Genomic DNA, 22563 nt, shown 5'->3' on the forward strand with positions numbered 1-22563 from the left:
AATAATTTTCTGTAACATACGGCTGATGATTGTGCATATTAAATGCATCTCGTAACATCCCTTCTATCTCATCTTCTCTGAAAGTTGGATGGTGAGAAGGAGAAGAATAAGTCGAATATCAAATCTATCTGATACAAACTCTCCATGAAAGATCCATTTTCTATACCCCGAACAAATCCAAAAATAACTAGATGCTCGTACACAACTTCACGAATGTCCCAGTTAATGTTGACACAGTTCTTACAAGGGCAAAGAATCATATTCTCTTGGCTTGCATTCAGAAAAGCTAAATTTAGAAAGTTTTCGACTCCATTTCGATATTCGTCGCTAACCCTTGAGAAATCCATCCAACTCTTATCCATTTTGTATTTCTGGAGTTTCAAATTCAAATGTTAATTGCTAATATTATAGATAAATTTAGAACCTAAACAGAAGCATTAAACTATCATATTTAGTGCGAAAGGTTCAAGAAATAAAGAAAAAGAATAACCCAAAAGGACAACCGACTTAAGGCCTACTCAACATTTTCTCAGTGAAATGCATACTATTTCTCAGTGAAATGCATCATAGAAGTTAGAATTCCAATGACAACCCACTTAAGTCTTAGTCAACTATGCGACACCAAGAATAATTTAGTACACTTGACTTGACAATCTTAAAGCAACATAAAAATACTTTTCTTAAAGAGTGTCATGGACAAACCTGGAAAATGTTGAATATGATGCTCTTTCGATGAACCATAACCATAAATGTTTGGTGATCCACAACTAACCTTAGCGAGGCTTTACTGAGAGATCAATTTATAGTTACATTTAAGCTTAATTCTAAAGTAAAGGCCAGAATTAAACATTCCATGCCACTTCGTATTAATTATGAACCTCTGTAATCAACTAATATATGCATGCCAATTAAATATTGTTTGTTTCCACAACTAATATAATGTAAACTTAATATATGCATGCCAATTAAATAAACTAAAATAACAACTTATAATGTGTTCCGTAAGTATGTGGTGCTAATACCACTTATACATGTTCAACTCGATCAAACTCCAACATCACCAATGATTTTCGAGGTTCAGGAATAAGATTTGCTTCAATTCTTAGACCAAAAAATAATCAGACAAACTAAAGGGGCCTACAGAAGATACATATTTCATTTAGACAAAGTACAAAAGGGAAGTACTTAAACAAGATTGATGTTTTAAAAAGATTGCAACTCCAAATAAACTGTTCTAAGTTCAAGTAATAATACATTTAGTAACTCCAAATATACCCCTTCCCACAACATTGTTAAGATCTATAAAACTTTTTACTTACATTTTGAGCAAACAAAGCTGATCATGCAAGAAACTATTACTGAACCAGTTTTCCATAGTTTATTAACTATAAATTGAAAATATAAATACAACAACCAGAAAATATTTGTTAACAACAATGCAGCAATAAAATATTTAGACTTTCCAGTTTTCCATGAAACATTAGCTTATTAGCACGAAAATAATGCGATGCATAAACCATAGCCAAAGACCAATACATAGTCAAAAGAATATTACAAAAATAATATTTATCAAACAATGGGATCGTAATCGTTAAAACTTGACATGTTAAACACGAAGGCTTTGGGTTAAAATCTTGGGAAAGGAATAGGGAATCATGAAATTAAAAGAGGCATGAAGAATAAAAAAAAAGTACAGAACCTTTAAATTATTTGTTGGTATTCTTATCACAGGCCATCAATGAAATGGAATGCTTTATTTGGAAGGTAAAATGATCATTAAATCTAATTCAGTTGAGTAATCCATTATTTGTTGGTATTATTATTTCTATATAAATTTGGGTACCCCACGGTTTCCTAGCAGTACGGTTCTGAATTGCTTTCCTATGGTGGTGAATACTCCTCCCCCACAATGCATCCCCTCGACAGCAGCGGAAAACGTCGACCTGACGAAGAACTTAGTGGTTCAAGGGAGAAAAAACCGGAGGAGAAAGCCGAGGGTTTGCAAGAACAAAGAAGAGGTCGAGACTCAAAGAATGACTCGCATTGCAGTTGAGAGAAACAGGAGGAAGCAAATGAATGAACATCTGGCTGTTCTACCGCTCCTATGCCACCGTTTAAAACAAACCAATTTAAAATTCGGCCAAATACTACTAGTTAAAGTCGGCCAAATGCGACGTAGACAGAAAATCCAGACAGAATATAATTTTGTTCAAATGAATCTGTATTCAATGGTTGGGTTGGGATAGAAAATGTGGTGTAATTGTTTGATCAATTTTCAGGTTGAAGCAAAGAAGGCTGTTCCTAGGGATGATCAGAACATTATAAACAGGAAAATGAGAGGCATCAGTGGTTCTCCTGATCCTGGAAGCATGAAAAAGATTTTTGTCGGAGGTTTAGCCTCATCGGTCACCGAGAGTGACTTTAAGAACTATTTTGATCATTTTGGTACAATTACTGATGTTGTGGTGATGTATGATCATAACACGCAAAGTTCAAGAGGGACAGTTTCATTACTTATGATTCGGACAGATAATTAGCCCATACTATGGTGGGATTTCAAACAGGTTTAACACTCCTATTGGATATGGTGTTGGAAGTGGAAGAAATTATTCTAATTCGAGCACTGCTACTCGGGATATCTGGGGAAATGGAGGCCTTAGCAATGCCACAAATGCTTCCAGCCGTGGTAGTTTTTTGGGGACTGGAACGGGGAGTTTGGGTCCTTTAAGAAACAGTGGGGCTAATTGGACTGTTCCTCCTCCTGTGCAAAGTGGAAGCAACGCTTCTGGCTATACTGGTGGGACTGTCGATTATGGAAGTGATGATGACAACTGCGGTTTAGGAGCGGTAGGATATGGAAGAAACGGTGGCATTGGTGCAGCTCCGACATCGTCTTTTTCTGTTCCAACTGGTTTGTTTTAAATAGTTGGTGGTGCCATAGAAGAACATTTTATTTTTAATATATCGACGGCAAAAGTTAAGGATTGTTTTAAATAAAATTGCAATGGTTACCTTTGTCTTGAGGTCATGAACAACATCCCCTACAGTGCTCTGCTTTGGCAATCTTGTAGTATGAATAACTACCTGAGAATTAACATAAATTATAAGAGGAACAAAGCCTGACAATACACTTTGAAATAAACAATGATGGAAGCCATTTGTAGCTCCTAATAAGCAAATACATTCATAGTAGAGAGGCACGAACATTTTGATTTTATAGGAACTGAGAGGAAAACCAACAATGAGATCAATCAATTAAAAGTAATCCACATCCATAAGACCCGCAAAACTGCTTCGAATTTTAAACTTCAAATGTAATCTCTAAATTATTTATAATGCAAAAAAACCCAAAACAACCGGGGAGGGGGTATTACTGTTAAAGAAATTGTAGGAAGTTTCATCCATACAATCGACACATACCTCTATAGGACTCGCCGGTGATGGCACGACGATGGGACCGAAGGCGTGAATGCTGGACGTTGGGACCGATTTGCGTGAGGGAGAGCGGATGAACTGATGGAGGGTTTACGAAGAGAATAAGGCTCGGGTTTTATCCGGGAAATTTAGGGATTTTAAACTGATTTTAAACTGTATAATTGTACTCTATAGCGGTGTTTTCTAATAAACGCCACTAATATCGAAATCATTTGTCGCATTTGTGTTCAAAAAATGACACTAAAGTATGCATATTTATTGGCGTTTTCATAAAATCGCCGTTAAAGTTCTATTATATTGCGGCGTTTGTATAAAAACGCCGCTATAGATTATATCTACTGCGGCATTTGTACAAAAACGCCACTAAAGTTCTATTATATTGCGGCAGTTTTTGATACAAACGCCGTAACAAGTCAGGTATATGGCGGTGTTTTTAGATACAAACGCCGCTAATTTCATTAAACTGTATAAGATTAATTGATTTTCCATATTTTATTTTTTCTCTACATAAACTTAATTTACTATCATATAGCTTTATTTAATTAAAAACAACCATAGACTTTAATTAAGACACACATTATGCATACAAATACTTAACAATTCATTAAACTGTATAAGATTAATTGATTTTCCATATTTTATTTTTTCTCTACATAAACTTAATTTACTATCATATAGCTTTATTTAATTAAAAACAACCATAGATTTTAATTAAGACACACGTTATGCATACAAATACTTAACAACAAAATACATTCAAATTTAGAAACATTAAAGTATGCATTAACAGTCTTAACCATATTGTTCACTAGAATTTAGTCTTCATTGCTCCTTAGTGGGGAAAGGACGTAAGAAAGCTGTTTTCCTTGTTTGACGACGCATCGTTAAATTTTTCCTCTGTGAAAACTCTATATGGAGAAACTCTTCATCCATTTCACCAAATAAATCCCCTACCTTCGGTTCACCAAGAAGACTCATTGTGCGCTTCAGTGCTTCACTTGAAACAGATAACGACCTTCCACCTACAATATGAAACTTGATTTGAGTTGGCTTGGGAACAAAATCAAACATAAAAAAAATTAAATAGATGATAGAAACATTTACTTGGACTAACAGTAAAGGCAACATCGTCTTCATTGAGGATAGATATTGCTTTTGCAATTGAAGATTCTTTCAATGCCACAGAGTTACCAAATTTGGCTCTATCATCGTTCTCAATAAGCTTTGAACATTCTACATGCGTGCGATCTATTAATTTTACAGTAAAAAAAATATAGCGCCAAAAACTTTCAGCGATTAATTATTACCTTCATTTAGGAGATTGACCATGGAATGTTGTTTTACAATAGGAGGGCATTTCGGGTCATCATCGAGTTTCAACGGTAAGTTCGGACTTATAGCCTCCCAACGATAATTTGATCCATCGTCAGAGCAAAGACGCCACGTGGACATTCCGACGATAATTTTTCTTATTGAATGCAACACATGCTCTTTGTACCACAACCATTTGTTCATGTTTCAAAAGCTATTATTTTCCTATTCGGAAGCTATTATTCTTCTATTAGAAAGCAGAAAAACAATGCTCCCAATTAGCAATAAACCAATAAAAAATATGTATATATATTCTTTTCCTATTCGAACGCTTTTATTTTTCTCCATTACTTTAGCTTTCTGGGTTTTCCCCATTTTCAGAATACCAACAAAAATTAAATGAAAAAGTTCAGTAGTGAGAGAAGGGATCAAACCGTGCAATCGTGAGATAATTGTTCGCCGGTGAGAGGGCCGATTTGGTCGCCGGGACAGACAAAAGATGACGTTGCCTGGAATCGCCTGAGGGTCGTTGTTGTACCAGAGAAATCCCTTTTAGGGAAGGAGTGTTGAAATGATTTTAGGGATCAGGTAGAAGAGAAGAGTCGAGCATATATTCACTATTTTGCAGCGGCGTTTTTAAAAAAAACGCAACCATAGTACATGTTTTTGTGGTGTTTTTATAAAAACACCACTATAAACAAACATATTGCGGCATTTGTACTATAAACGCCGCTAAATTATTACTATATTGCGGCATTTTTACACAAACGCCACTAAATTATTACTCTACAGCAGCGTTTGTTTGATAAACGCCGCTAAATTACATCTCTGTTGCGGTGTTTCTTGAAAAACGCCGCTAAAGTATCATTTTGTGGCGTTTGGATTGTAAACGCCGCTAAATGCTTAAATTTTGTGGCGTTTACCCTGAAAACGCCGCAAAAAATGCCGCTACAGAACACATTTGATGTAGTGACTATTTTGTAACTTTTAATAGACGAATGACTCAACAGAGCAACATCCTATAGTCGGGGGGAATATTTTATAACATTTAATAGTCGGAAAACTCAACAAAGCAACATCTCATAATTGGATGACCATTTGTATACTTTACCCATAAAACAATTACGATTATATGAATTTTGTGAAGAAAAAAAAACTATTTAGAATTTGATCTTATTGTGTTTCTATAATATTAAAATAAGTTATTTCAAAATCAAAACTAGTTTTTGGAAACGGTGATGACACTTTAATATAATTCTAACATAAACCAAATTAATTCTCAATCGTAAATTGGGCTCAAACCTATAAGTTGAGATTTTTACTTTAATTTTTCTTTTTATCAAGAGATTGAGCATTTGTCATTTGCAATATCTGACAAAATATATAAAAGAAATTGAATTATACTGTCAATTTAAATATTATAAATTTACAATTTATAAACATTTAAAACTTGCAATATCATGAGAGGAGTCGAAGTCATTATCTACCTTGGTGTTTTGTGGTATATACGACTCGAAGAAAAGCACACGAGTTTGGAGTTCTTGACTTTATTATATTTGTTGTTACCGTGTAATAATAATTTTAGATGGCATTTTCACTGCTATATAATAATTTTTTTAATAACGAATCATTATTTAAATATATGAGTTAGCAAAAATTACATGCAGTAAACTCCATTGCGTACAAGTATTAACCTAAAGACGAGGTCCAGTAAGGTGTGGATAAATCTACCATCATCTTTCATGGAATCTAAAATTGCTTTCCTTTTTACCCACCCAAATTAGTATACAAAGTAGATCATATTTCATAATTATATGTTGCCGGTTTTCAAATGTCTCCTTTCGGTGCTGCTGTGACATGCGAACACTACAAAAAATTTAGATTGTTTCAATAAAATTATTTATCACTAAAAGTACAAAATTTGTCACGATATATTTATTCTGACCAATTTTATTTGTTACCATATTTGTTAGAACAACCTTGTCATATAAAATATATTGTGACAAAATTGTGTTCGTTACCATAGTATAATATTTATTGTAATAATGAAATTTCATTACTATAATTAACTTATCGCAATAAAATATTTGTCACAATCAATTAACCATTTTGTCACGAGAAGTACATTTTATCATAACTAACTTATATTTAAACATCAAACATAAAAGTTTTTTGTGACAAAAATACACAAGGCAACAAAAATTAATTTGTCACAGTTGCTATTTCGTCACTAAATGTAACTTACAGAGACAAAATATTTGTTAAAATAAAACAATTATTTTATCACAAAAAGTAAATTTTGTCACAATTAAGTTAAATTATAAAATCAAACAAAAAAAGTTTTCGTGACAAAAAGACTATTACAAGAAAATTTATTTTCTCACTACTTTTATTTCGAAGCTAAATATTTTTTATAACTTTTTTACTGTGACTAAATAATTTTGTTACAATTTGTTATTTTGAAAGAATATTATTTGTCACCATTTTTTATAATGAGAAATTAATATTTGTTATAAATTGTTATTTTGATTAAATAAATTTATCACAATTTTTTATTTTGACTAAATATTGAGACGAAATAAATTTGACATAATTGTTTACTTTGACTAAATTTAAAGTGTGACTGTGACTAAATCATTTTGTTCCAATTTGTTATTGTGAAATAATATTACTTTTCACAATTTTTTATGATGAGAAATTAATGTTTGATATAAATAGGAACAAACTTTGTATTTTCAGCTAGTAGAATAAACAATATATTGGCACCATTCCCATGTCAATACAATATGAATTTCGATGTGTTAAACATGTCTGACATGGGCACTAGTTATACAATCTTGGTCTTTCATGCGGGCCAGACCAAACACCAACAGGAAGAAAGTGAACTGAGACAACAATGGGAGATTGCTTGGTCATGTGAAAACATGATACACAAACTGAACAAAAAAAAAGTCCGAGTGTACTATTTCTGTACGCTTTTCATCCAAATGAATGAGTCTGAATATTTTAGTAAAATATGGCCCAATACACAGAGACAACAGACAACCATGTCAGATATTCAAATACCCAAAGCATGTAACTATAGTTGCTTGACTTATGATTTCAAATGTTCCCTGATTCCTTTTGTAACAGACATATTTCAAATGTCTTTCCCCTAATGCTTGCTGAATGCTGATTGGTGTAATATTAATTATTTGAAACTAAAGATGAGGAACCCGTTCTATTCATATTCAAATATGAGCAAATTGCTAAACAATCAAATACTCAAATGGTCAGATGACAATTCTATGTTCTAACATGTCATTTGCAAAAAGGAAAAACAATAAAGGTAACTACTATGGCAGCTCAATGGCATATGCTAATGAATCTATAATAGAAGTTCACATAAAAACAAGTTTTGATTAAAAAGAACACTCACGGCAATCAGATTCCCAAATTGGCTAGTGAACTTTGTTCCTATGCTGCTCTTCACAAGTCCCAACACCATTGAACCTGCCATTCAAATATAAAAGCAACAATATGATGATCCAAAGATGATAAAGATGCAAATACAAGGGGATAAAAGATTAAAAAAAATTCTTTTATGATTATAAAAACTTCCTAGGAGAAACATACAGTGTTTCACATCAATAGTCATTGCAATCTTGTCAAGCACAATAATAGCATCCTCAAAAGCCTTATTGTATGCTGCAAATGAAATGGTTCATCATCAAATTCTAAGTAATGTTTCAAAAGCAGATGTTAAGAATCTAGCATCAGTTCTAAGTTGCATTACCTTGACAGATAACCGTAGGATGATAATTTGTTTCAATAAAGGCTTCTGCGGCATGAAGCAACTCACCAGCTGCACCACAGAGTACACCAAATATAAGTACTAAAGGAAATTGAATACCAAATGAGCTAAGCAATTAAAGTTCCATTGAGCTTCTGAAAAAATTATTAGTTCACAAAAAAAGATCTTATAGATGAGAATATAATTGAAAAATAAACTAATGTATGGAAAAGTATAAAAGCACATAAACAGCATTTTGCTGCATAAAAAAATCTACCAAGAACAATGACAGATGTCGTTCCATCTCCAACTTCTTCATCTTGCGTACGGCTCAATTCAATCATTGACTGACATGACCAACAAAAAGGATAAGACTGAAAGAAAATAAGACAATTTTTTTTTTGTTTTGTGGGGTGGGGGAGGCATTCACATGCTAAAAGCAGATCAAATAGAGATGCATGGTGGAATATCATGCCTTTGTTGCTGGGTGTGCAATATCTAACTCACCTAGGATGGAATTTCCATCATTAGTAACGACAATACCCGGTAGAAATCAAAACCATACAACAATATTTATACCAGATCAACAAAAGCGCATTTGAAGGGTAATAAAATGTTTTTGTTAATTCCAAAACATTTGCACCGGAAATGTAAATAGAAGTAAAAAGGATTACCTCCAGCAGCATCAAGGAGCATTTTCAACATGGATCGAGGACCCAATGTTGTTCGAATAATGTCAGCAATAGCCTGTAAAGTAATTTTGTTCAGTGAGCATTGAACAGACAACAACAAATGGAAATCATATCGAAGACCCAAAGCATGTTGAATCCTGCCTTCTTAGATATATATAAAGTTCTCAGATCAGAACTCATAAACAAAAATTGGGTTTACATTCTTTCAAAATTTAAGCAGCTTATTCATCAATCACACTCTAGATTAATACAGAGTAAGTAAAACAAAATAATTAAAAAAAAAAAACAATGAAAGAAAAGGATTACCTTGGAGGCTTGGATATTAGCATGGTGAACCTTAGTCCCGGACTCCCGCTTCAACGAATCCTCTGCTTATTTCAATGTTATTTTTAGGAACAAATTGAATCTAAAGGATTTAAAAAATGCAACAAAAGAAAAGAAACTTACTCAGAACGAGAACTGGGGAGTGCATTGCTTATGATTGTTTTTGGTATTAGAATTTAAAAGTTGTTGAAACAGATTAATCTGAAAAAGGGTTTCTTCTTCTTCCACTGAAAAACCCTACTAGAACGATGGACCTTTTCTCCCCCAGTTTTTTCTCGAACGCTTGTTTTGTATGGGAACTAATGAAAGATTTGAAAAAATGAGGTGCATGCCATTTATGGGCTTCATTTGTTTTCTTCTTCTTCTTCTTCGGAGAGGCCCAATTACTTTCTCTTTGATTTGTGTTTACTTTCTTGTTAATTGGGTAACTCCAACAAGCCATTAAACTTAAAACATCTAGCTTTCATCCAAAATGGTACGTAGGGTTGAAATAAAATAATTAGAGTTTAACATAATAACATTTAAGTAAATTTATATAAAAATTTATTTATTTCTCATTAATAAAAACAACTCCATAATTATATTAAATACATTATTTTTTTATCATCTGTATTAGTTAGGGGTGTTTATATTTAGGTACTCGCTTTTTCAAGTATTTGAGATTTTCCAGTGCCAAAATCTTGGTCCATGTCTTAGCCAGTAATATGCGGTACCTGTAAGTCGAGTAACCTTAAAACCCAGTACCATTGTTTTCAGGTCATTGATACCCGATTAATATTTATTTTATTTCTTTAATTTAGTTTAATTTTCAACAAAAAGATACCTAAGGCTCTTGTACTTTTGTGAAAAGATCAATTTGGCCATCGAATTATTGTTGCATTCAATGTGACCCTCGAATTTAGAAAAAAAAATTACGTGACCCTTTAATCAATGATTTCTATCGTTAACCATTATGAAACTGTGTAATAAAAAAATATTAAAAAATAGTTATACAACTAAGAAGAGCTTTGTAGTGAATATATCATTATTGACGAAAGTAAACTTCACCTAAACTTAATGTAAAAAATAATAATAGGAAATTTGTCCTACTTTAGTTAATATATATTGTTCAATTTTTTAGAATTTTCATTTTCATTTTCACTATTTTGATAATATATTTTGTTATTATCTTTTATTTAAAACTAGTTTCGTAAAAAATAAATGAAAACATTTTGATAATATATTTTATTATTATCTTTTATTTGAAAATGCCATTGAATTATATATATTACAAAATTTTGATTTTTATGAACATATTTTTATAATAAATTATTATATTTTCTCATTAAAATAAAAATGTATAACTAAAAACATATTTTTTCATAAAACACTAAAATCATTTATTAATTAAAAAATAAAATTTTTGTTTTTATAATTTTTCTATAACAATAACTATAAAACTTTTACTATATAACATTTTTGGCACCAAAAAATAGGGAAAATTTTTTATAGTATAATTTTTCATAATGATTAAAATATATAAATACAAAATAATTAATTACAAAAAACTTGAATTTTATTATCTGATGTGATAATTTTTTCTATAACAATTACTATAAATTATAATTACAAAACTTATCAATATAGCTTTTTGAAACAAAAAAAAAAGTTGAGAAAAAATATTTATCATAATATATGTTATAACTATAATTAAAATTTATTACTACAAGCATAATTTCTCACAAAAATGTGAATACCATTATTTTTGTGACAATGTTTTTTGTAATAATTATAAACACTTATAGTTACAAAAATTGTTACAATATGATTTTTCTAGTGCAAAAAAATATAGAGGAAAATCTTTATGAAAATATATTTTGTTACTATATAACATTTTTGACATTAAAAAAATAGGGAGAAATAGTTTTGATAGTATAATTTTTCATAATGATTAAAATATATAAGTACAAAAATAATTTAATACAAAAAACTTGAATTTTATTGATATGATATTTTTTCTATAACAATAACTATAAATTATAATTATAAAAATTGTCAATATAACTTTTGAAACAAAAAAGTGGAGAAAAATAATTATGACGATTAATATATGCTATCACTATAGTTAAAATTTATAACTACAAATATAATTTGTCACAAAAACGTGAATATCATTATTTTTTGTGACAATGTTTTATGTAATAATTATTAACATTTATAGTTACAAAATTTGTCATTATATGACTTTTTTTGCGCAAAAAAAATATGGATGGAAATCTTTGTGACAATATATTTTGTCACTATAATTAAAACATATCACGACAAACATTATTTTTTTACTAAAAATTTGAATCTCATTATTTGCTGTGACAATTTTTTTTGTAACAATAATTATAGTTTATAGTTACAAAACATGTGACCATATGATTTTGTTTTTTACAAAAAATTGGAGATAATCATTTGTGACTATGCATTTTGTCACTATAATTAAAACATATAATTACAAAAAAAAATTTGTCACAACAAATCTAAATCTCATTATTTGTTGTGACAATTTTTTTTTCATAATTACTAAAACTTTTAGTTACAAAAGTTGTCGCTATATGCCTTCAATTTGGCGCCAAAAAAATGGAGGGAAACATTTGTAACAAAAATTTGTAATAAAATCTATTTTATCATCATATGTTACACATGTTTGTTAATTATGACAAATTATTATGACGATTTTAGCTTTTGTCATAATTGTATATCTTTTTTTAATCTAATGCTACGATTATTTAGTTTGTCACCAAAAAACTACTAAGAGTGACAAAATTAATTTTATGAAAATTAAATTTGTCAAAATAGTAGAAATTTCTAGTAGTGGAAAGAAGTAAAGAATTTATTCTCCCAACTTTATTTCGGTGCCACCGTATAATTTTATGTAACATATTTAAAAATTATATTAGAAATTTAACGAATGTAAAATTATAAAATTTTAAAAGATTTAAAATTGTATTATTAATAGTAAACATAAAAAATATCAACTATTTTTATGGTGACGACAAATACTTTAGCATTCTCTTGATTCATCTTTATGTTTGTGCAAGAATAGATCTAAAAGGGTTGACGACTTTTGAAAATTTTAAATTATCATATATTTTAAGCATCTTCTTTATATTTTCTATTAATAATATGTTTTCGTCTTTAAATAGAAGCTCCGCTATCTAATATAAAATATTACTTCAGTCCTTATCCTTTCCGACTAAGGAATCAAAATCCAACTGTCTTATTCTCTTTGGATTACTTTTAGAATGTGATGAGGTGGAGAAACACAACTTTTCGTTTGATTTCATCTTTGCTCTGCACCGCACCAGATGGAACCTAATCAAAGTAAGCCAACACTCTAGAAAAAAAAAAGTAAACATTAAAAATGTATAAGATTTTTAAGTCCACAGTTAAACTTAAAAATGTATATAAATTGATGGGTTTGAAGCAGAGTTTCAGCACACATATACTCCAACTTATCCAAAAAAAAAAAAACTGTTCATTCCAAAATGGCAAAGTCAGAATTTGGACAAGAGAATCAGCCCCCGCAGGTTCTAATTCTACTGACACTTCTTTCAGATGATAAATGGAGATTTGAGAACTTACTTTCTTGTTGGTTTTGATGAAATTAGGGTATCCCACGATTGCTGATCCACCTGCAACTCAGAAGAAATGCTTCCCTCGTTCAAAGAAGAAGGGAGATAGGGGCTTCATTGAAGGATGGTAAGAGCTCACTATCGTAACATTTTCGTTTCATTTTGATCATTCATTGTTAAAAATTAACAGAACTGCTAACATGATACTTTTTTAATTTTTCAGTGATGGTGTGACATTATATTATAGTGCACGTTAGTATCACCATTAATTTTTAACGGTGTATAATCAAAATATAGCATTATGTACGATTTTGGAAGAAAAAAATAATTAAATGACCAAAACGGTACCGCATGAATAATTAGATGACTAAATATGTACTTTATCCTTTATATTATCATCATCCTTCAATCTAATTATTTTGACTTGTAAGTACAGCTTGTTCGCCCTTTGTTGCTGTTGGCTCTGCGAAGCTTGCTTCTAAACAATGCTTTTGAGGAACCGCTCCTATGTTTGCTTCTTAACAATATTTGGTTGTGATTGTTGCTCATATTGTGTTATGAAGTAGACATGATTGATGTTACTAAATGATCTTCAGAGCTGTTCATCGTGTTTATTTTATCAAGTTTTTTCTTTCATTATATAGATACATATGCTCTTTTTATGATTTAATTTTAATTGTTTACATTTTAATTTCCTTATATTTAACCTTTTCTCATTTAATGTCAAACTAAAAAAAATGGCATACAGATCCCTATGTTTATAGCGAAATAGGTCCACGTACATTATAAAAAGAAGTGATAAATTTAGGTGAATATTATGATTTTTATTTTAAATAAGGAGGTAGTGTTGATGAAAAATTATTTTAGGAATTTGAGGTGACTTTTGTTATAATTGTTAAAGTTATTCTCAAAAGTTGATAAATGTTTAAAAATACTCATCGAATGATTGAAGAAAATTTGTACATGTCCATCTTTATTGCTGTTCGATATAACTTGTGCTCATACAAATATGTGTTTACTATATGTATGTATATATTTAATTTTTTTTAACAAAATTATATGATATTTTATTTCTGTCTCGTTTTTTTTAATGTAATTCATATTATTTTCTTTCTTTTTTAATTTCGTCCTCCAGCGGTTTCCCGTCAACAATTCCATAAAATCATCTACAATTGTAGTCAACCTTACCATAATATTTTTTAAATCAACATACAACAATTTTCAAATCCAAGACCTAAGGATTTTATCAAAATTGTCAACGTCCACAAACCACTTTAGTAAAATTGTCAACATTCAAGAACAAATTTTCAAAACTTTTACTATAAACAATTTTTTAAACTTTTTTAAAAATAATTTGCACCAGCATCATTTTAAAAAAAACTAATCATAGTATTCCCCTAATTTTATCAAATTAAACAAAATGATCTTTATATATATACATAAGTTTGTGAGAGAGTATGAATCTATTTACATGATACAAAATTTAAATATTATATTTAATAGGATTAGATTTAGTACGTATTTATCGATAAAATAAAAAAAATTAAAATTATTATAAATTAGATTAACCTATTTATCAATGCGAATAAGTTTACCTTATCGGTTGGTGGTAGCTCATCCCTTCTAATTTGAACAGAGAATCTTGGTCGGTAGAAGTTGGGTTGTTCGCCAGTGAATTTTTGTTAGAGGATGGCTAAAGGAGAGTATAGAAAAGATGATGGGTCTAGATGATAACTTGGAAAAAAAGTACCCTACCCCTTTAGTGTCTTTTGCGGTATATAACTTGATTATAAGATGATTGGTGTCAGATCTAGGGTCACCAACAAGTCAATAGGTTAACAATTTATGTAAATATGATTGACAATTTATGCAAATACGACTATCAAAAACACATAAGATACTAATGGATTGACAATTTATGCAAATACGACTATAAAAAACACATAAGATACTAATGGTTAGAGGCTCCAAGTGACCATCTAGCTAGGATAGTTCTGAAGGTGACATGACATCTCCAAAAGACTTTTGAAGACTTCGCTTAATGAATGTTTTTAGGTTACTTTTTTAGAGTAGCACTGACATTCTTTGATTAGTCTTCTCAATCTTCTCTAGAGGTATAACATTTTGTCCCCTTTAATCAGGGATTACCATAAAGTGGTACGATTCAAGACTATTTTCAGGTCCTGTACGGTATCTGAATTTGGTTGTCCTTTGAGAGTACTTACAATAAATTTTTCTTGGTCATTTGGAGAAATTTGTACATGTGTAGACTTAGTATTAGGGCGATAAGTCATTAGGATATTGAAACTATTTTTTAGCACCACACTCTCTTTTTTTTTAAAAAAAAAGATCTTTTTGATAACCATGTTGCTATATTTTTAATTGCTTCTTTTCTTAAAGTCTTTGTCATATTTTCCAGTTCGTTGTTTATAATGGCGAAGAAGATCGTCGTTGAAAGAAACCTCATCTTTCATGAAGTGTGCAACCTTCATATGTAAGGTTGGTTAGAATGAAATTAGAAATCTTATTATAAGTCGATGTTTATTGTGGGAGAATTTTCCTTGACAAAGTGACAGTAGTATCCGAAAAGCCTCATGAAGCTACACACCTTGGATACATTATGAGGAGGTTCTCATTCAACTACTACTTGAATTTTCTATGGGTCAACTTGGATGTCGTTAGTGATTACCACATGACCCAAGAAAGATACCTCCAAGAGCCAAAACTCACACTTACTGAATTTGGCATACAACCATCATTCTCGAAGCATTTTGAGTATAATATGAAGATGATGGTGTGATCCTCCTCAAAAAGCATCGTTGAACATGGTATAGTTCTTATCGGACCTCGATTAAGTTAACACTAGGGCTTGTGTCAAGATCTCTTTTAACTGCTTAAAGCTCTAATAATGTTTCTCATCCCAAAAAAAGGCACTCCTTTTTGAAGTAACGTATTCATAGGGTTGGCGATCATTAAGAACTCATTGACAAAGTGACAGTAGTATCCGAAAAGCCTCATGAAGCTACACACCTTGGATACATTCTGAGGTGGTTCTCATTCAACTACTGCTTGAATTTTCTATGGGTCAACTTGGATGTCGTTAGTTATTACCACATGACTCAAGAAAGATACCCCCAAGAGACAAAATTCACACTTACTGAATTTGACATACAACCATCATTCTTGAAGCATTTTGAGTATAATATGAAGATGATGATGTGATCCTCCTCTAATTACGAGTAAACTAGGATGTCACCAATGAACCTTACCACAAACTAATCCATGTAAGGGTTAAAGATTCGATTCATAAGATCCATAAACTAGAAACTCGTAGTAACTATATCGGGTCCTAAAGCTTGTCTTTATTATATTGGGTTCCTTAACCTTTAACTGATAATACCCTGATCTCAGATCTTTCTTAGAGAATACCCTTGTTCCCCTAAATTGGTTGAATAAATTGACGAACCTTGGAAGTGGATATCAGATCTTTACCATCAACTTTTTCAACTATTGGTAGTTGATGCACAACCTCATTGATCTATCTTTCTTCTTTACAAAAAACACTAGGTATCCCCATGGTGAAGTACTTGGTCGGATAAGACTACGCTCAAGCAGCTCTTAGATTTGAGTTTTCAGCTTTTTTAACTCAATAGGTGCCATACAATAGGGAGCGATGGACGCTAAAGCCGCTCTTAGCAAAACTTCAATGCTAAATTCTAACTCACGATCCAACTGTAACCCCATCAAATCTTTCAGAAACACTTTAGGAAAGTCTCTCACTATAAGAATATATTCAAGCATCGGGCTTAAAACTTTAGTGTTTACTATGTGAGCTAGAAATACCTCATAACCCTAATTGATCAATCTCTAAGCCATTAAATCTGAAACTATCTTGGATGTACAACCATGACCTTCACTAGCCATAACAACTTTGGTATTATCTCTTATCATAAGTTTGAGTTTCCTAGCCTTGCACCTCAGGTTCACATCGTGCTTTGATAACCAAATCCATCTCTAAAATCATATAAAACTCTTATAAGGGTAACTCCATTAGTTCAGCTGGAAAGATCTGACCCTAGACCTCAATCGAACACCTATGATGAACCTTATCCATTAAAATATCTAGTCCTAATAGACTCGAAACCCTAGCCTTAACCTCAAGATCCTCAACTAAGGTACCCTCTATTGAACAATCTCACAAAAATATTGAAGTGTGAAGATCTGATATCTATTAAAGTAGTAAAACAATGAAAATACCTAAGATGACATCAACTGACTCACGTCCAACTATTGATCTAGAGTTGCTCCTACTAGGTTAACCCGACACTGAACTACCACACCTTTAGAGAGATTCTCATATCATCTGAAAGGATTAAATAGATCTTTAATACGTCGATAGTGTAAAACTCCCTTCCTATGGGCAATATCTAATGAAATGCTCTAGTGAGCCATACCTGAAACACCATTGAAAATTCAATCATACTTCTCCATGTGCCATTTACCACAATGCCCACATAAGGAAGGTTGCAAACCTCTAGCCTATCATTCGATGCTTGTCATAGAGGCTGAAGTCATGGGACTCCAACCCCTATCAACATCCTAAATCTACTCTGACCTTCAAGACTGTAGTGATGGGGACCTTTTCGCTCCGTGAGAGTCCCTAGCTCTCTTGGCTAAAAATTATTAGGGTCCAATAGAATTTAATTCCTTATAATTATATCATCCAAAGGTACCCATCAGACAGACCCTCATGCTTTAAACTCTCTTGATTGCCTTGGCTTGACAAGTCAGCTCCGTAAAGACCCTAGGGGTTGGCTGCTAGATGGGTAATAATATCGATATATAATCCTTTTTTGATCCCCTACAGCGAATGCCATCCGGTTTTACTATAGTTAGAACATAACAAATCAAGCTGAGAAAGTCATGCTTATACTCAAATACAGATCGATCACATTAAATTAGATACGAAAACTAATATATTAGATCATCATTGTGGGCCTCCCTAATGTATTTCTGTCTAAACTCAGCTAGAAAGTACTTACATGTCGACTTCTTTAGCTCAAAATCTAACTCAATTGTTTCCCACCAATCGATGGCATCATCATTCAATAAGGTGGTGACACAACCAATCTTACCTTTGGTAGTAAGATGTAATTGTCAGATGGTGTAGAAACTCTCATAGAGCCACTTTTTACATAAAATGGATCATCCCCTAAACCCAAAAATTTAATGGTCTTATAGTGTTAGAGTCTCTCTGCCGATGATTCCTATGGTACTATAGGCAGCGAGACAGGTGGTTCAAGTACATTGAGTGCTCTTAAAATAGCTCTAACTATGTGTTTAAGAGAAGACATGAGGTATATAAAGAAAATGGTCTTGTTTATTCATGAGTCCCCTAGGATGCCAATGTCTTCAAAGTTCGGGAAAAACTCATCAATAGTGTCATCAAAGAGTGAGGCTTGACTCTCATCACGACCCTCATAATTGCAAAAGATTGTCAGTCATATCCTAAGGAATTCAAAGGAAAGAGATGAGCCATTATCTCTATTCGATATATTTAAGTATTCTTGACACTCTAGATGCATGTACTCATTGACACTTATTGAATCTAACTCACGTGTTCTAACAAAGACTAAACATGATGATCTGATACCATTAAATGTAACACCTAAATTTGATATGACCCAAAATTTAGAGGATTTGAATATTACACTTATCTCCGAAGTATCTAATTATTTTAAATTCATTTCTTAATTTTTATCAAAACATCTTTAGTTAAAAACATAAACATTCAAGTCTTACAAACTAGGGAGCTCTCAAAATATAATGTCTTAAATACATGATTTTGATAAAAAAAACAAGAGTTACGAAAATTACACACATGTTCTATGAAATACTTTCCCTATAACTGAGGTGTACTCTAAAGCTCGATCCAATATAGAAATCTAAAGTTTGGCAATAAGCTCCTCAGAGTGGCACCTAAAAACTTATGAACGGAAACAATTATGAATATTGAGATACGAGCTTAGTGCCATACAAATAACTTTATTGTACTTCATGCATTCATCAAATGAATATGCTAGCAAGTATAATCATGAGTAGTGAAATGCATCAAGCATAAATCACAACCAAGCATAAATCACAACAAAGCATAGTAGTGTAATTCAGAGTTACCAAGTATAGTGGCAATACCACCATATAACTAAAGTGCTTTAGCTCTGGTACTAAAGTGCTCAGCACTAACACATAAGCGCACTTAACATTAGAATAAAGTGCCTTACATTAATAAAAATATATCAGAATATTGCTCATGCATACATATTAGACAATCGTCATATGAATGAGTGACTCGGGTGTCCTCATTGTTTCCCGAGTGTCAAGCAAAGGCATAAGTCTTATGCAATATGCCTTCATAGGATCATTATGTTTATCACACAATTATGTAATGTTTTTTCTTGTAAGCTTTTATTATCAAGGTTCCTAACCTTCAAACCCCTCGCTAGAACCCCTAAGAAAAACACTCTTCCAGTTGTTCCTGATCATGATAGTACCAATACTCAACCATATACTATCATTACTATTTTTTTATGGTATTGGTATTACCCGAGTATTGGTACCCAAATCACACTAGATGTTTTTGAAATGATTTCTAGTATCGATACCCCTATGTAAAGTATATGTACTTCCCTCTTAAGGGTGTCAATACTCTTAAAAGTATCGGTACCAAACTTGACTTTGCTATTAGAAAAATTCACCAGTATTTATACTTTTCTTTAGTGGTATCGATATTTTTCGAGTATCAATACCAAACTTATATTTTGGAATTTTAAAACCAATCCTAGGTATTGATACCACACCATTGATATTGATACCACAATAACAATATTGATACCCCAAGAACAGTATTGATACCCTATGAACATGGTACTGATAATACCTAACCAAAACCCACTAACTCTATCCTTTCAGACAAACAATATTGGTATTATTCATCCAATACTGATACCTCAAACCCATAAACTTTTTTCCGCAAACAAAACACGTCAACTCATAACCAAAATCCTTCATAAGGCCCTCCAATTTTATTTAAAGCTTATGACAGTTTAATGGGTTCATAATATGTCATTTCCATTCATGAGTAACATTAAAAATACCATTTTCCCTCAAGAACACAAATATACCCATTATGTCTCATAAAGTCATACAAGCAAGAAAATTAAACCTAGTGATATACAATCATTATAAAAGAGTTAGAAGTGGGTTACCTTGACCTTAGTTCTTGGAAAACACATTAGGTAAATTAAGCATAAGATTTTCCTTGTTCTTGCCTTTGGAGCTTTCTCAAAATTCTTTCATTAACTATAAACAAATAAATGAATTACTAAATCACCTAATGACTTAAAAGGAGAATTAATATGACTCCTATACTCTAGAAATGGATTAGAAATGTTTTAGGAGCCTAAAACCAAAAATCCCTTTAAACTTCCCACCATGGCCAAACCTTGAGATAGTGGACTTGATAAAAGCTCTAAGGGAGGATATTATCATTTTTACCTTTACAAATCAGGTCTAGTAAAGTGGAATGACAACGTTCACACCTTTCGAAACTTGCTAGAGGAAGAAGAAGAGAGAACAGAGAAAAGGAAAAAGAAAAAGGTGATGACCGCTTCTCAACGTGTGACATATGCCTCCTAAAGGGAGATTGACATTTTTTTCAAACAATGGGTTAATTACTTCCTTAGTACTTCTTCATTTGGTCTTAATTCTAAAATTCTATTTTTTATGTTTATATAGACCTAAAACCTACTTTAACAAAGCCCAAACTTAGCCCAACTCTTTATGAAGCCCTACTATTCACTTTAAGCCCAAACAAGTTACTTGAAACTACTAACTTGATATTCAAGTGTTACATCAAATGTGCATTGGGGTTGTTTATGATGTTGCTACTTATCCTTGTAATTATCTTTTATGAGATAATGAGGAAGAGAGTTATGCCACTAGGTTAAAGGAGTTACTATGTTTTAGGTGAATTATTGATTTAATGTTTGCTGTATGTTTCTTTACTTTTTTATTTTGGTTTTATCTATATTTTTCTTTTTATAGGGACTCGAGTAGATTTTGATAAGACAATAAAAAGTCAATGACCTACAGTAAAGTCTAGGTTCTTGGGGTCCCTATTGCTATATGTGATTGAGTATTTCATTGAGTTCAATTGCTATTCCTCTGACCATGATTTCAATCTTCCAATTTATGTGTCATTGGATCAACCATGGCTGTTAGGCATGAAGCCTACTACAATATTTTTAGGGGCTAACAAGAATAAGAAGGCAACTCCTCTAAATTTAATAAAGAAGAAGAGTTTAACCAAAGAAATGGTGCAGTGTGGTTAGTGGGAGATATAGATGAGGAAGTAAATTTTGCTTCCCTTCTTTTGGAGGTAGTCATAATATTTCTTTATCAACTGCTCTAGGGGAGACTCCGAAGATTTCTAGGGAAGACATTTTGAAAATCGATGTTTTGCACTACACTTTCAGTACCTCAACGATAGAAAGTATATTTGGGTTGTTACCTCAATGATAGAAGGTATGTTTGGGTTGTTATTTGTTCTTTTATTCATGCATTTGCAACTATTTTAAAATTTTATAGTTATTAGTATAGGGTTGTTTGGAGGGGACATTAAACCTGACTATTTTAAAGACTTTCTTAGGCCTAGCTATTGGAAAATAGATAGTGTGGTTGTAGAGTAGTTTTTTAATATTTTCGGTAAAACGTTACTTAAAATATTTTTTTACCAAAAATGTTAATTTCGCTACCTAATTTATGATAGAAAAGTTAGTAGAAAAAATATAATATTTTAGGCAGCGTCCAATATTAATATTTCCGATAGAAAAAAATAATGTTTTACACGGTACTTTACTAGAAATGTTAAAAAATTAATAATATTTTTGATAGCATCTTTCTTTAATTATATAAAGAAGTGATATTTTCCTAAAAGCAAAAGATTCTCTATTTTAGCATATGAATATTTTGACTTCTCCCATCAACAAGCTTTCCATGGCTCAAACAAGCACATCTCTAACTTTCCCTATGAAACTGTTCTCTCACATGTTATGTTTACCACAAATAAGCAAGCATTGGGCGACAAATCACAACAACCAAAAAAAATCAAAGTAGAAAACATAGAACAGTAATACAACGCATTTGGCCCACACTCCCTCTCCACAAAATCTCTCGTAGCCAATCAAAACACTCTCTCTTCGATCTCCTCGTTTGATTCTGACCCCTCAAATATCTTTCTTCTGTTCCTCCCTGTATTATTGCAGTACATTCAAAGGAAAACATAGGGTACCAAAGAACCTTTTTTTCCCTTCTTATTTCTCACCTCAAATCCATTCTGAGGCTCAAATTCAAAACCCCTTTTTTTCTA

At 31.7% G+C, this 22563-nt stretch overlaps 2 protein-coding genes across 2 annotated transcripts; one reads left to right on the forward strand and one right to left on the reverse strand.

Moving 5' to 3' along the window:
- Positions 1 to 8104: 8104 nt before the first annotated feature.
- Positions 8105 to 9833, reverse strand: LOC120133700 (T-complex protein 1 subunit gamma-like). The gene is made up of 9 exons (XM_039150229.1): positions 9658 to 9833; positions 9517 to 9578; positions 9193 to 9265; positions 8994 to 9061; positions 8796 to 8865; positions 8522 to 8590; positions 8362 to 8433; positions 8165 to 8238; positions 8105 to 8113 (listed from the first exon to the last, which is right to left on the reverse strand). The coding sequence occupies exons 1-9, from the start codon at positions 9680 to 9682 to the stop codon at positions 8105 to 8107; spliced, it is 522 nt and encodes a 173-aa protein (XP_039006160.1). The 5' UTR covers positions 9683 to 9833.
- Positions 9834 to 12961: 3128 nt separating this feature from the next.
- LOC120133612 (cysteine-rich and transmembrane domain-containing protein WIH1) lies at positions 12962 to 13723 on the forward strand. Its single transcript, XM_039150167.1, has 3 exons — positions 12962 to 13091; positions 13173 to 13263; positions 13573 to 13723. The coding sequence occupies exons 1-3, from the start codon at positions 12977 to 12979 to the stop codon at positions 13616 to 13618; spliced, it is 252 nt and encodes an 83-aa protein (XP_039006098.1). The 5' UTR covers positions 12962 to 12976; the 3' UTR covers positions 13619 to 13723.
- Positions 13724 to 22563: the final 8840 nt, after the last annotated feature.

This window comes from Hibiscus syriacus, unplaced genomic scaffold (assembly GCF_006381635.1).
Source record: "Hibiscus syriacus cultivar Baekdansim isolate YM2019G1 unplaced genomic scaffold, ASM638163v2 tig00110584_pilon, whole genome shotgun sequence".
In the NCBI taxonomy this organism is placed as follows: Eukaryota; Viridiplantae; Streptophyta; class Magnoliopsida; order Malvales; family Malvaceae; genus Hibiscus; species Hibiscus syriacus.

Coding starts and splice junctions, on each gene's coding strand:
- LOC120133612 (XM_039150167.1), top strand. CDS start 12,977: ATGGGTTTGAAGCAGAGTTTCAGCACACATATACTCCAACTTATCCAA. Junction 13,092..13,172: donor AAGAGAATCAGCCCCCGCAG/GTTCTAATTCTA, acceptor TGATGAAATTAG/GGTATCCCACGATTGCTGAT. Junction 13,264..13,572: donor AGGGGCTTCATTGAAGGATG/GTAAGAGCTCAC, acceptor TTGTAAGTACAG/CTTGTTCGCCCTTTGTTGCT.
- LOC120133700 (XM_039150229.1), bottom strand. CDS start 9,682: ATGCACTCCCCAGTTCTCGTTCTGA. Junction 8,866..8,993: donor TTGCACACCCAGCAACAAAG/GCATGATATTCC, acceptor TGGTCATGTCAG/TCAATGATTGAATTGAGCCG. Junction 8,591..8,795: donor GACATCTGTCATTGTTCTTG/GTAGATTTTTTT, acceptor TCTGTGGTGCAG/CTGGTGAGTTGCTTCATGCC.